The 13,148-nt window shown below is 46.1% G+C and overlaps 1 protein-coding gene across 4 annotated transcripts in view; it reads right to left on the reverse strand.

Moving 5' to 3' along the window:
- Positions 1–13,148, reverse strand: part of KIF6 (kinesin family member 6) — a 388,886-nt gene that overhangs the window by 40,898 nt on the left and 334,840 nt on the right. For all 4 annotated transcript variants that reach the window (XM_040473403.1, XM_040473402.1, XM_040473404.1 and 1 more), the window contains one exon: positions 4,145–4,195. In XM_040473403.1, coding sequence (XP_040329337.1) covers positions 4,145–4,195 — 51 coding nt within the window. The remainder of the gene's footprint in view (positions 1–4,144; positions 4,196–13,148) is intronic.

The raw sequence follows: 13,148 nt of genomic DNA on the forward strand, positions 1-13,148 counted from the left end.
TGAGCTGAAGTCAGATGCTTAACCCACTGAGCCACCCAGGTGCCCCCCCGCAAAAACTTTTAAAAAATAGCATTGTTTTCTTGTTTCCTGAAGTGGTGTGAGCAGTAGGCCCTCCTTTAAGTCAGGAGGAACATTTATTTGTTGATCATATTCATAGAACTGGTCACTGCTGTTTCTCTTAAAGGACCCAAGCTCTGGCTGTTGTTACATCAAGAGGCCCCCTCGGCCAATGCCTCCCTTGCCCCATGTCTGTCTTCCCTGTTTTCCTTGTCCACTCACTTTCAAAAGGACCAGGGTTCATCAGGTAGGCAGTAAACGAAGAGAGAACCAGGATCTAGATATTCAATGAGGAAGAGGAGGAGAAGTCCTCCTAAGAGCACACACACACGTGCACAGAACTGGCCTCTCAATGGGCGTTCATCTGTATGCCCCTGCTGTGGCGGTAAACGTTGAACAACTAGCTCTCTGGGGGAAAAGCGCCCCAATTTACAATAACGTTTGTCAATTTCCATGGCATAAACAGTCCCAGTAGGCTGATTTCAAGCTGCCAGTGTGATGTCACTGCATGTGAAACTGGGAAGAGATGCACAGTAGCACACCCTAAGACAACAGTTCCATGATATAGACACGGTAGTGCTAAATAACCTCAAGGGCAGAGATAATAGTAAAATGTAGTAGTAAATGACAGATGGTCCCCGACCTATGATGGTTCGACATAGGATTTGTTGGCTTTAGGATGGTGCACGAGTGACACCCATTCAGGAGGAACCATACTTCGGGTGCCCCAGCTCCTGCCCGGCCACATGAACACGGACAACCATTCTGCACCCGCACAACCGTTCTGTTTTTCCCTTTCAGCACAGACTTCAATCAATTACACGGGATACTCAACACTTCATTATAAAATGGGCTTTGGGTTAGATGATTTTGCCCAACTGCAGGCTAATATAAGTGTTCTGAGCACGTTTAAAGTAGGCTAAGCTGGGGCGCCTGGGTGGCTCAGTCGGTTGAGTGGCCGGCTTCGGCTCAGGTCTTGATCTCATGGTCCGTGAGTTCGAGCCCTGAGTCGGGCTCTGTGCTGACAGCTTAGAGCCTGGAGCCTGTTTCAGATTCTGTGTCTCCCTCCCCCGTTCATGCTCTGTCTCTCTCTGTCTCAAAAATAAATAAACATTAAAAAAAATTAAAAAAATAAATAAAAGAATAAAGTAGGCTAAGCTAAGCTAGGTGTTTGATAGGTTAGGTGTATTAAATGCATTTTTGACTTGACGATATTTTCAACTGATGACGGGGTTATCAGGATGTAACTCCACTGTAGGTCAAGGAAGATCTGTAGTTAGGAAGTGATCAGTTTTGAGTATTTGTTGACTTTGTTTTTTAATATAACTTATTTAATTGTAAGTTTCTATAATTTTTTTAAATTATTTATTTTGAGAGAGAAAGAGAAAGAATGAGGGGGGAGGAGCAGAGAGAGAGGGGAACAAAGGATCTGAAGCAGGCTCTGTGCTGACAACAGAGAGCCCAATGTGGGGCTTGAACTCACGAACTGTGAGGTCATGACCTCAGCCAAAGTTGGACGCTCAACCGACTGAGCCACCCAGGCGCCCTCTATCATTTAATTTTTGACAACAGCTGTGTTTTACCAGGGATCCCCAAATTTCCAAAATAGTAACAATCACTCATCTGATGGGTATGGAGCTGGTTCCAGCACACCACTGAATCTGGCTTCCCTCCACCAATCTACAGTCTTCCACATGGCAGCTTTCACGTCACCATTAAATCCTTGCTCCTCTGAGATATGAGGCTGCCTTTATACGAATTTTCTTGGACATACACCTCCTCTTACATACACAGACCTATTCTTACGCAAAATACGTGAGAAAACCTCTCCTGCTCAGCCTAGCTCTTGACCCCCTCTCGCCTCCCCGCCCCAGAACAACCAACCAACCTGACCTATGCTTTCATAGAAATCTAGGAATATGGAGGCACAAGAAAGAAACAATACCAAAGGGAATACTTAAAATGGAGGGAGAGGGAAAGTAGAGAGAAGTAGACAAAGGAAGGAGAACAGAGAGGGGGAGGGCAAGAGCAGATGTAGTCACTGCCCCGTTCCTCCAATGGAAGCCTCAACTCAAGAACACCAGGAAACCAAGGACACTGAGCTGTTTTGATTCTCACCAGAGCGGAGCTGTGGGTCCTCGCCCTTGGCCCCGACACTAGCCTGAAGGGTGAGGGTTAAGCAGGAAACGGCTTTATAAACAATCTGTTGCAATGAGAGGTTTCTCTCCATGAGAAGAATTCTGGCACGTGGTCACTGGGGACACGTGAGTGCGGGTGGTTCTGAAGCTCTGTCAGACAAGCTCCTGAGAAGTTTGGAATGAAAACATGGCATTTAACCTCAAAATGGCAGCTGGGAGATGTTAACACTTCTTCTCTAATTGGGATAGTATGCTTTTAAAATAAATAGGTATTTCAAATGCTCTTAATTAGACTTCCATCCAAAGCGCTTTCTCTTTGAAGTCTGCTGATTACTTCAGGCAAAGCTGGGCCCTGTTGAACCTGACACCTGCTGTAATTCAGAAGAAGGCTCCCAGAGAGATGAGCAGAGGAATTAAGGAGAAGCCTGTGGTTAAAGACGTGCAGTCATTTCCCAAAGGCCCAGGCCTGTCTGGGGCTGGGAGGGGTGGGGGCCCAGAGAGGATAGAGCACCTCTGCCCTGAAAGCCCCAATTATTTGACTGGTATTTTCCAGTCATTGTTTTAAGTTGCTCGGCATCATGAAGACTGGAGAAAGGGCCAGATGGCAGCCCTAAGATGTGGGGCCCAGCGACACTCCTCAGGGATGACTCCCCGTCCGGTGACCTTACCCGTGAGGCCTGAAGGTCACCTTGGCACCACTTCCCAATAGAGGTCCCCGTGCCCTTCCCTAGCCCAGCCAGGGAGCCCTGGATGCTTGCTGGAGGAGGCGCTCAGCTCTGACTCCCTGCCTGCATCTCTGGCAAAGGGAGGCCCAGACCTCCCAGCGGCGAGGCCAACAGTGGGAAGTTCAAGCTCTAGTCAGTGTGCCTCAGGCTTCCTTATTCTGTGTTTCTGATGTAACCATTGGCTATTTGATGAGATCATTATTATTACTGAAACTAAACAACCCACTTCCTAACAGTCCAAATTCCTGGGGTCCAATGGGTCATCTTTATGACACTGGGGCGCTCTTCCATCTGCCCTTTAGAGGTCATGGATTTCTCGAACTGTAGGAAATTCAAAGGGCCAGGCTATGTGAAGGGGAACCCTTTGTTTGGAATACATGATTTGCTTATTTAATCAGAGCTCTGTAAGTGTTTGGTCCCAGGCCCACTGGAGAGGAAACAACGTGGCCCTGCCCAGGATACCTGCTCCCCCAGCCTTTCTGGGAGCTGAACTTTCCTCCCAAGTGACTTCCTTGGGTCACATATCAAAGGGGGTGTTTGCTGAAGCTGTCTACTGCTTAAAAGGTGCCAAGGTCCTCTTACACTATCACTGTGTTCGTCAGTGTTTACATTATTACTGTATTAAGTGGGCCCATCACTGCTGGCAGTGAAGAGCACGGGGGCTGAGAGCCCCAGGTATGGACTCGGAGACTTGGGTTCAAATCCTTTTCAACACTTCCTAGCCATGTGACCTTGGGCAAGTCACTGGATCTCCTTCATCTAGAAAATGCACTGACTTCTTAGTACTATCGTGAAGGAGAAAGGAGACCATGAACAAATGGCAGTGCACAGGGGTGGTTCAGAAAACAGTAGCTGTTTTCACCACCAATTGTTGCTGTTAGGATTAGTTAGTAGTAACTCTGGAAAGCTCAGAGTAGAGCCCTGAGGAGCTGGGACACAGAGTGAACTTAGGTTAGGGTGTGGGGTGGAAGGGTTAGGGGGATGAGGCAGCAGCTGAGAAGGTGGGGTGCCAGGTCCTGACAGCTGAGAGCAGCCACACAGGATGGGGTAACTGGTCCTAGAGAGGAGGGGCATCCAAAGGAAGCTGCACTAACTGCAAACCTTGCCTTGCTTAACCTTCTTGAGGGTTCCAGATGGATTATCTTTGAGCTGGGTCTAGGTTTCCAAGACCCTACAGCTTGTATTACCTTCACCTTCTTCCCACAGACTTCATGCTGTACCCACCTAGAGCTACTTGCTGCATATGGCGCTGGGTGATTTCTTCTTTCAAGCGACCTGTCAAAGACACAAAGGAAAACCACTGGTGAGTTTCCTACAGGCTGCAGGAAGACTTTGCCTCAGAACCATGTTGCAAGCAAAAATTAAATAGATAGATAGAGCAAGGAAGACAAGGGTGGACTTGGCTTCAAGAAGACCCCTTCCTTTGATGCACTGGATGGTGCTGGAAGAACAGACTGCTATGCTGGGGCCTTGGCTCATCATTGCAAATATGCATTTCACCTTTGGGTTCAATGATCTTTGTCACTCATAACCTTTGTTGGGCCCTATTCTCTTCAGTATTTCTGTCTATTATTAACGAAGGGGGAGGCAGGACTTGATCTTTTAATAATTTATAGGGACACTTTTAAATCTACTTTTTTATAAACATTGGGGTACAAGTGCTCCTATGCATCAGCACTCCTGTATCCCTTGGGTAAATTCCTAGCAGTTCTATTTCTGGGTCATAGGGTAGATCTATTTTTAATTTTTTGAGGAACCTCCACACCGTTTTCCAGAGTGGCAGCACCAGTCCATCAACTGATGAATGGATAAAGAAGTTGTGGTTTATATATATAATGGAATACTACTTGGCAATGAGAAAGGATGAAATATGGCCTTTTGTAGCAACGTGGATAGAACTGGAGAGTATTATGCTAAGTGAAATAAGTCATACAGAGAAAGATACTGTATGTTTTCACTGTTATGTGGATCCTGGAAACTTAACAGAAGACCATGGGGGAGGGGAAGGGGAAAAAAAAGAGAGGGAGGGAGGCAAACCATAAGAGACTCTTAAATACTGAGAATAAACTGAGGGTTGATGGGGGGTGGGAGGGAGGGGAAAGTGGGTGATGGGCATTGAGGAGGGCACCTGTTGGGATGAGCACTGGGTGTTGTGTGGAAACCAATTTGACAATAAATTTCATTAAAAAAATAAATCTACTTTTTTTCTTTGACGCTGTATGAAATTGTGTCAAGTAAAAAAGATGGTGTATTTAGTGGATGATAACCTTAATAGGAACACAGCAATTGATAATTGGGTATGAGACATATGTTATTCCACATTGCATTATTAAAGGTATAGTGTGTAGTTGAAGAGACGTGATAGTGGTATACTCTGCATATGTACTTTGTAGTGGTCAGACCACATTTGGTATTTGTTCTAGGGGCTACTCTTCATAAGGAATGTTAGAAAATATTTACAGAAAATTCTGTTTAGGATGGTGAAGGATCTAAAACCATGGCATATGAGAAATAGTCAAGGCCATCTGAGATGTTTAGATCGAGAAGAAAAGACTTGGAGGGAGAGGAGGATCAGAGATCATGACTGTCTTTAAGAATCTGGACACTGGGGCGCCTGGGTGGCTCAGCTGGTTGAGTGTCCGACTCTTGATTTTGGCTAAGGTCATGATCTCAAGAACCATGAGATTGAGTCCCACTTGAGGCTCTGTATTGACAGCACAGAGCCTACTTAGGATTCTCTCCCTCTCTGCTCCTCCCCTGCTCTCTCTCTCTCTCTTCCTCTCAAAATAAAAAAAAATAAACTTAAAAAAAAATCTGAATTGTCATTTGGACAACAAAACAGATTTATTTTTGTCCTACTCTTGAGGGGAGAAGTCAAGTTGAATAAAAACAGACTAGGGGCTCAATAAAGTTCACAATGAAGTTCACAATGAAGACTGTCTCAATGTGGATTAAGTTGTCTCAAACTGGACTACATTTCCTGGCAGAGCAGTGGGTCCCTTCCTGACAGTGCTCTAGCAGAGGCTAGGTGACAATCTATGGGGCATTAAAGCAAGAACTCTTGCCCTGGGTAGGAGTTGGGGCAAAGTGACCTCCAGGGTTCCTCCATGTCTACTGCAATTCTACGACTTCATGCTGGAAAGAGGGGTGAAGCATCCGCCTGGGAGTTTGTTTATATCCAAGGGCTCAGCACACTTGTTAAAATGTCAGTGCTGTCTGCATTACATGTCCCATTTGGGAGATGTGATCGGGCCACTGTGGACTCTGAGAAGGCCTGGGAACTTCACTGCTCCCTTGTCTAATGTATTCCTTTCTTCATGTAGAATATATTCAATACCTCAAAGTTTTCAAAAGATGAGTAGATGATGAAACAGTCACAGGAGACCCCATCACTCATTGGAAGATTAAGGGCACTTCTAGAATGTTATGACTGGGAGGGACAGCAGAAGTCAATCACTTCAACGTCGCACCCAATTCAGGAATCCCTTCTACTTTTATGACTTGTATGTATCCAGGCTGTCCCACTGATTAAATTGTATAGAAGGAATTACTGATGTGATATTGACACCTGCTTCCCTCTACCTTCCAGATTTGGACGTGGTCAGCTCTCTGGGACAGCATAGAGGAGGGGTCCTCTCTCACTGGCAGTGAGGAACTGAGGAGGCCATGATTTCTCCACTTGGACTTGTCCTCTCTACGTTCAATGTCATCAGTTCCTTCAGCTCCTCTTGCAGACCACTGTCTCCAGGTGTGTCATAGAGCAAGTCTGTGCCTTGGTTTCCATGTGTCCCCAGTGGAGAGGATTGTGCCCAGATAGGAAGCCAAGGATTGGGCATAAGCAGTGATGGCACCCTAATTCCAAGTGGGAGAGGGTAAGAATTTAGGGAATGTGTTGAGGGGGAGGTGGAGAAGTGCAAATATGGCTCTAGGGTGAGAACCAGACCAGCCTGGTGCCAGCAGGAAAATGACCTGAAACCCAGGCCAGCCACAGCCACAGATGGGATCTTGTCCCCACTCTGAGCAACATGACATTTACTGTCCACATCAGCAGGGGAGAGGAGTTGAGAGCACAGGGGTGGTGCTGGGCTGAGACACAGCACATGCATTCCTCAAATAAAAGGAGGCACAACTGTGACAAATACAACATACCACTTAAAAACAGCTCTAGGCTTGGAGTAGGTCATTAAGGGCCTTCTCATGCTGCTGTGGTGCCCGGACTCTGGCCTGGGTATCTGGCGCAGGTGACTTACTCCACGAGTGCCTTCCGTGCCTGGCTACCTCCTTCCTGGGGAGACTGGACAGTGTCTTGCTGCTTTGGAGGACACACTGGGTCGCATTCCTCCTTGGGAAACTACCTCCCCAATGAGACTCCTGCCATCTTGTCTCCTTGACCACGGGCCTACCCAATGACGTGCCTTCTCAACGACATGCTCCTAACCTCACGCCTCACCCCTGTAGGTGCTCAGCCTCTTATGTCATGACTTCCCCTGCTCCCATTGGAATGACGGGCTCCCTTCCCCAAACCCAGGGGAAGCTATTTTGCAATGACAGGGTTAAGGATCTTCCATAGCTTCCAGCCTGGGAACAGTTGCTCATGTAAATAAGGAGGAGGATTTGCCACTGAGGACTGTCCGTTCTGTAACCTCCACAAACAGAAATGTCTATTCCCAGAACAATGAGCCATCCCCTTGATAATGCTACATATTGATAAAGGTAGGTTTTAAATGTATGTAGCGATGCTCAATTTGGGTGGAATGGTTAACATCACCTACCACATGGCGATTTTTGTTTTTGAGATCTTCCCAAACAAGCTTCTAAAAATAGCCTTATGGCTGATACCTAATTGCATTTTCTAACAGAGTCATTCTTCATGTGAAGATAACAGTCTCTGGAATCGGCTGGATCTTGCATTTCCGCAGGTTTTGGCAAAAGAAGGAGTTGAGGGGGATTGCAGAATTCACTCAGCATGCAGCTTGCTGTCATTAGCATGGTGATAAATTTGCTGGTTTTGGCCTGGGTTCCTGGACACATCTTCATGCCAAAGTATGGAAAAGAGATGAAACAGAAACAGAGAACTCCCAGCCTGAGGCAGGAGATGGTCAGGGAGGAAGCTGGGGCGGCAGTGGTGGGGGGCAGGGGGGCGGTGGGAGGAGAAGGAGGGAAGGCTCCGCTTGTAGGAACATGGTGGTAATTAGTAATCTTGTCTCCAATAATTTACAACAGATGCCACAAACACCTTCTCTCCCTTTCTGGTTCATTGATCGCCAGAGTGGGGATGTTAGCAGGGGGGTGGTGGGGTACCTGGAGCCTGCAACGACCCATGGGGAGCTCCAGAGGAGACACATGACCTTAGAAACCACCATGTGCAGGGCAGCATGGTGTATGGTTTTTCTGTACCAAGTAGTTCATATGAAAAGTATTAGCATCATGCAGAAGCAACACTTTTTTTTTTTTTTTACAGTGATCGTCTTTTGGATAGAACCATTTTCCTTAAAATTCACATTTTATTTTGCATGCTGGTTAGTTTGAACTTGGTCACCAAGTGAAAGCTGTGTAGCTGGTCCAGAGCAGAGCTCTTCACTTCTGGCTTTCCCAGTATGGCCGTCTGCAGGCTGCTCGTGCAGTTTCTGTGATGCGGTGCTTTACTGAGGATGCTGACATCACTATCAAACAGTAAATATTTATCGCTCACACACTATATTAAGCACTAAGCACTAAGTGCTGTGGAATACACAAACTAGTTAAGAAGTCTCTTCTAGTTCAAGGAAGCCAGCACGAGGGACACCTGGGTGGCTCAGTCGGGTAAGTGTCCGACTTTGGCCCAGGCATGATCTCATGGTCCGTGGGTTTGAGCCCCGCGTGGTGCTCTGTGCTGCAGGTCGGAGCCTGGAGCCTACTTCGGATTCTCATGGCAGATCTTGCTCTTCCCTCATGGATGGTTTGCTTTCCCCCTGAGCCTGGGTCTGGCTCTTCAGCACAGCACTTTGCGCAGCTATCTCCAGTCACTGGGAGTTGGGACTCCAGATGAAGCAAACCTCTTTGCCATTTTGGTTAAACTGGAAGATAATTACAATCTTGTAGGTACATAGAGTTAGGTTCAAATCCCAACTCTGCTACTTCTATTAGGAAGTAGGTTCCTGTTAGGTTACGTAACATCTCTAAGCCTCAATTTTATCATTTGAAAAATGGGTTGTAATAGAACAACTGGGATAATATCTGTTTTACCATATCTCAAGACTCTCGGGAGGATAAAGGAATAACGTATCAACCTATGTGACATGCCAGACTAGTTTTAGGGATGAAAGCACTTTCAGACATATGGAAAGGATACTATATTCATAAGAGGCCAGCCTGAAGGGCGAGTGGCAAAATGTCAAATCAATGGTGGACGTAAATTTAGAGGAGGAAAGGCAGGTTAGTGGCATTAGGAAAGGCATCATCACCACAGGTGAGCCTTGGGTGGATCCTTAAGGGGGCAGAGGTGTTAAGGTGGGGATGGGAAAGGATTGCAGGCAAAGAGAACCGTGGGGGCAATAGGGAGGAGAAGGCCAGGCATAGCTCGTTTGGGGCAGGGATTTGGAAGGGAGTGTTTGAGTGGAGAAGTAGGGCTGGGCGGGGGGAGGCTACTGGCAGGATCCTCGGTCATTATTTTTTTTAATGTTTATTTATTTTGAGAGAGAGAGAGAGAGAGAGAGAGAGAGAGAGAGAGACAGCAAGCACAAGTGGGGGAGAGGTAGAGAGAAGTGGGGAGAGAGAATCCCAAGTAGGCTCCATGCTGTCAGTGCAGAGCCCAATGCGGGGCTCGAACACACAAACCCTGTGATCATGATCTGAGCTGAAATCAAGAGTTAGGTACTTAACCGACTGAGCCACCCAGGAGCCCCATTAGGGGCTCTGGACCTAAGTAAAAATCTGTTCTTCTACTTGACTATACTACTATATAACATCTGGGTAAAAACAAAACAAACTTCAGTAGCAGGATTGGGGTGAGGGGAGAATACACAGAATTATGTTGCCTGCCTGAGGGGCCTTTTTGAGGGGGAAGGTCTAGTAAGTGCGTCTGAATTCAGAGTGTTGATTTCAGCTGTGGCTTGGGATGCCGGTTTCTTTGTACTCTAACACAGGGGACTGTGATTACCAAAAGGTTAGATTCCCTAAAGACTATTTGTAAGACTATTTGTAAAATTAATGGGCCTAGCACAAATTATGTGTTTAATCCTTAGATGAATTTCCAACAAACAGGACTATGTAAATCCTTTGAAGCCTTCAAATCAAGTGCAGGCATCTCCTCCTTGCTAATATCTATTTCATCAGGTTGTATCTAAACTTGTTTGTATAATTTGAAAATCGACTGAGGCATAGCAATGGGGAATAAAATCAAACAGGAGACTAATAAGACTTTGCTAGATTAGATTTCAAGAGAGATCTCTGAAGACCAGAAGCGGGCCAGAAATGCAAAATGGTAAGTGGAGTCTGGGCTTTTAGCTGGCAGGGCTCCAGGTCCAGAAGCAGGAAGATGACTAAAAGGGCAAGACACAGACTGAAGCTGCAGGGTGGGATGAGGGTCCCCTGCCCCCACACCTGTGGCTGCAAGGGGACCGAGGAAAACAGAGTGCTCCTAGGTGCTGCCTAGGGCTGTGGTTCCCTTCCTACTGCAAGCCCATGGAGGAAGAAAGGAACACATTCAGCCTCTCTCCGTTGCTACACCAAGCTGCCCACTGATGCTCTGACCAGATGGGCCACATCCCAGTATCCCTGTGGAGCAGTGACTCTGAATTGTCTTCCAGACTCGGCGGGGGGAGGGGGCTGGAGGGTCTGTGAGACAGAGAGGGATGAGCACAAAGGGAGAGAAAGAGAAAGACATCAAATGTGTTTCATTAAAAATGGACCTGCCCACAAAAATGCCAAAATGTATGAATAAATCTAATGCTAAAAATGATAGTAAAATTAATAGCTGGAACATGAATTCATTACAGATGAAAGTAATTTTCTGGAGAGACAGATACAGACATTTATTAATGCACACCCACAAAGGGCTGAATTAGTCTTACTCTTTAGATTACAGCATATTATCTTGTCAGTATGAGCAAAGCCCTGCATGTACGTATGTATGTATGTATGTATGCGTAGGTATGCACATGTGTGTATACATACATGTGTACATGTGTGTTTATCTCCGTGCTTTATGCCCCATCCCTAATTCCGATCCCCCTATGCCTCTAATAGGTGGCCATTACAATTTGTGTTCAAGTTTTCTGTGCAATTTTTAAGCTATGAAAGTAATATTGTGCTACAGATCTCATTCTCTTTCCTACTGATTTATCGGTACTGTGTTTTTGACATCCACACACGTTGCTGTATGCGCATCTAGTCCTCAGTTTCTAACTACTAAGTACATTGCAGAGTGTGTACTCCAACCTTTTAACTTCCCTTCCCCGAGGGGAGAACAACGAGATTGCCTCCCACTCCCACTAACACAAACGGTGCTGTGATGGCCGTGCTGGAACACGGAATCTCGCACGTCTGCAAGAGAACCCCCCTGCCGGCTTTCAGCTGATCTGTACTAATTTGAGGTGCTGCCTCCATAATGGTGGTGCCACTCAGCACTTCCAAGACAGACTTCAAAATAAGTATGTTGAGCATACTCCAGGAGACTGATGACAGCTTAAGTTTTCTTTAAAAAAGAGTAAGAAATCATACAACAAATAGGTATGAATAAGAAAGGTGGAGTGGAAAGACGTTTTGAGATGAAAGATAGAGTCATGACATAAACGACCAAAAACAATAGAGGGAACAAGGGGATAAACCCCAAGCAGGACAATTTTAAAGGTGAATTCGTGATTGGAAAGGTAATATGGAAAAAGACACCCCAAACCCACCCCAAACATGGAATGGAGAGCAAGACAGGAAATGGGAAAAGGGAGTTAAAAGTCCCAGAGGGGAGACGGACAGGCATCACCAGGTGTCTGAGGAGAGTTCTAGAAGGAGGGAAGGGGGCATGGTAAAGGGGCAGCATTGAAGGAGACCCCAGGTGTGTTTTTCCAGAACTGAAGAAAGACGTGAGCCAGAGGGTTGCAGGTGCACTCTGAACATGGAGCGGTGCAAATGAAGACAGACCTGCCCTGGACACATCACAGTGCAAGTGCTGACCTTCGGGGAAGAAGAGCCACTGTTCCCAGCTGGCAGTGGACCTGTGGCAGAACTCCTTAGACAACAGCCCACATCTCAACCACAGCAAGGGGTGATGGGGACAATGGAGGGAAGTAAACTGTCAACCTGAATTTTACACACAGTCCAATGTTCATTCCTTGATGAGGGCACACCAAAGACATTTTCTGTCATAAGAGGATTAAGAGCATTTACCACTCACAGATGACTGCTCCCCAAAAGGGAGTCAAGTGAGAGGCAACCAAGCATGGAGTATATGGACTCTGGAGCCAGGTGCCCTAGTTGGCATACCAGCTGGGCTACCTACTGGGCACCGTCGTGCTAGCTACTGAATGGCTGTGTGCTTCAGTTTCCTCCTCTACAAAACAGGGATAGTACTGGTATCTGCTGTGAGGAGTGAATTAGGTCACATACGCAATGTGCTCAGAAGAGTGCCTAGGATATATAAGAACTGTGTAAGTGTAGAAAGTTATTATGATGATCAGCAAGAAGAAAAATTAATACAGAGAAATATGTAGGAGAAAGGAACAGTGATGAACATAAAAAGTACTAAATATTTAAGAAAAAATACTTAACCACTGACCATGAAAACTGTGTGTGTGTGTGTGCGCGCACGCGTGTGTTGTGTGAAAACTGAAACTTTAAGCAACAATAACACGATGGAGATAAGGTGAGAGGATGTTCAATGGGGGAGTTAAAACAAGCTATAGCCCTGGATGTGGGTGGGTGGAGGGTATATCTGGAATAACTACAGGCATTGTTATAGTTACTTTTTAACTCTAGAAGAACAAAAATACATACTATAACAGCCAAATCAATAGAGGATCAAAAAAAAAGGCAGCAGGAGGGCTGCAGGGAGGGAATGCCAAGATTTTAATAATTCAATAGAGCAGAAAAGGAGAAAAAGCAAGCAAAGAAGACAATGGGGAACAAAGGACGTAAATGATCCTGTGGTCAAACAATGGCAAGAGCCTTACATACATGTGTATATAACTGTGTGCACACATGCGTGTGTGTGGCCATATGAGCATGGAGGTCATGTGGACGGACACCCACAAAG

Source organism: Herpailurus yagouaroundi, unplaced genomic scaffold (genome assembly GCF_014898765.1).
Source record: "Herpailurus yagouaroundi ecotype Mexico unplaced genomic scaffold, PumYag 139, whole genome shotgun sequence".
Lineage (NCBI taxonomy): Eukaryota > Metazoa > Chordata > Mammalia > Carnivora > Felidae > Herpailurus > Herpailurus yagouaroundi.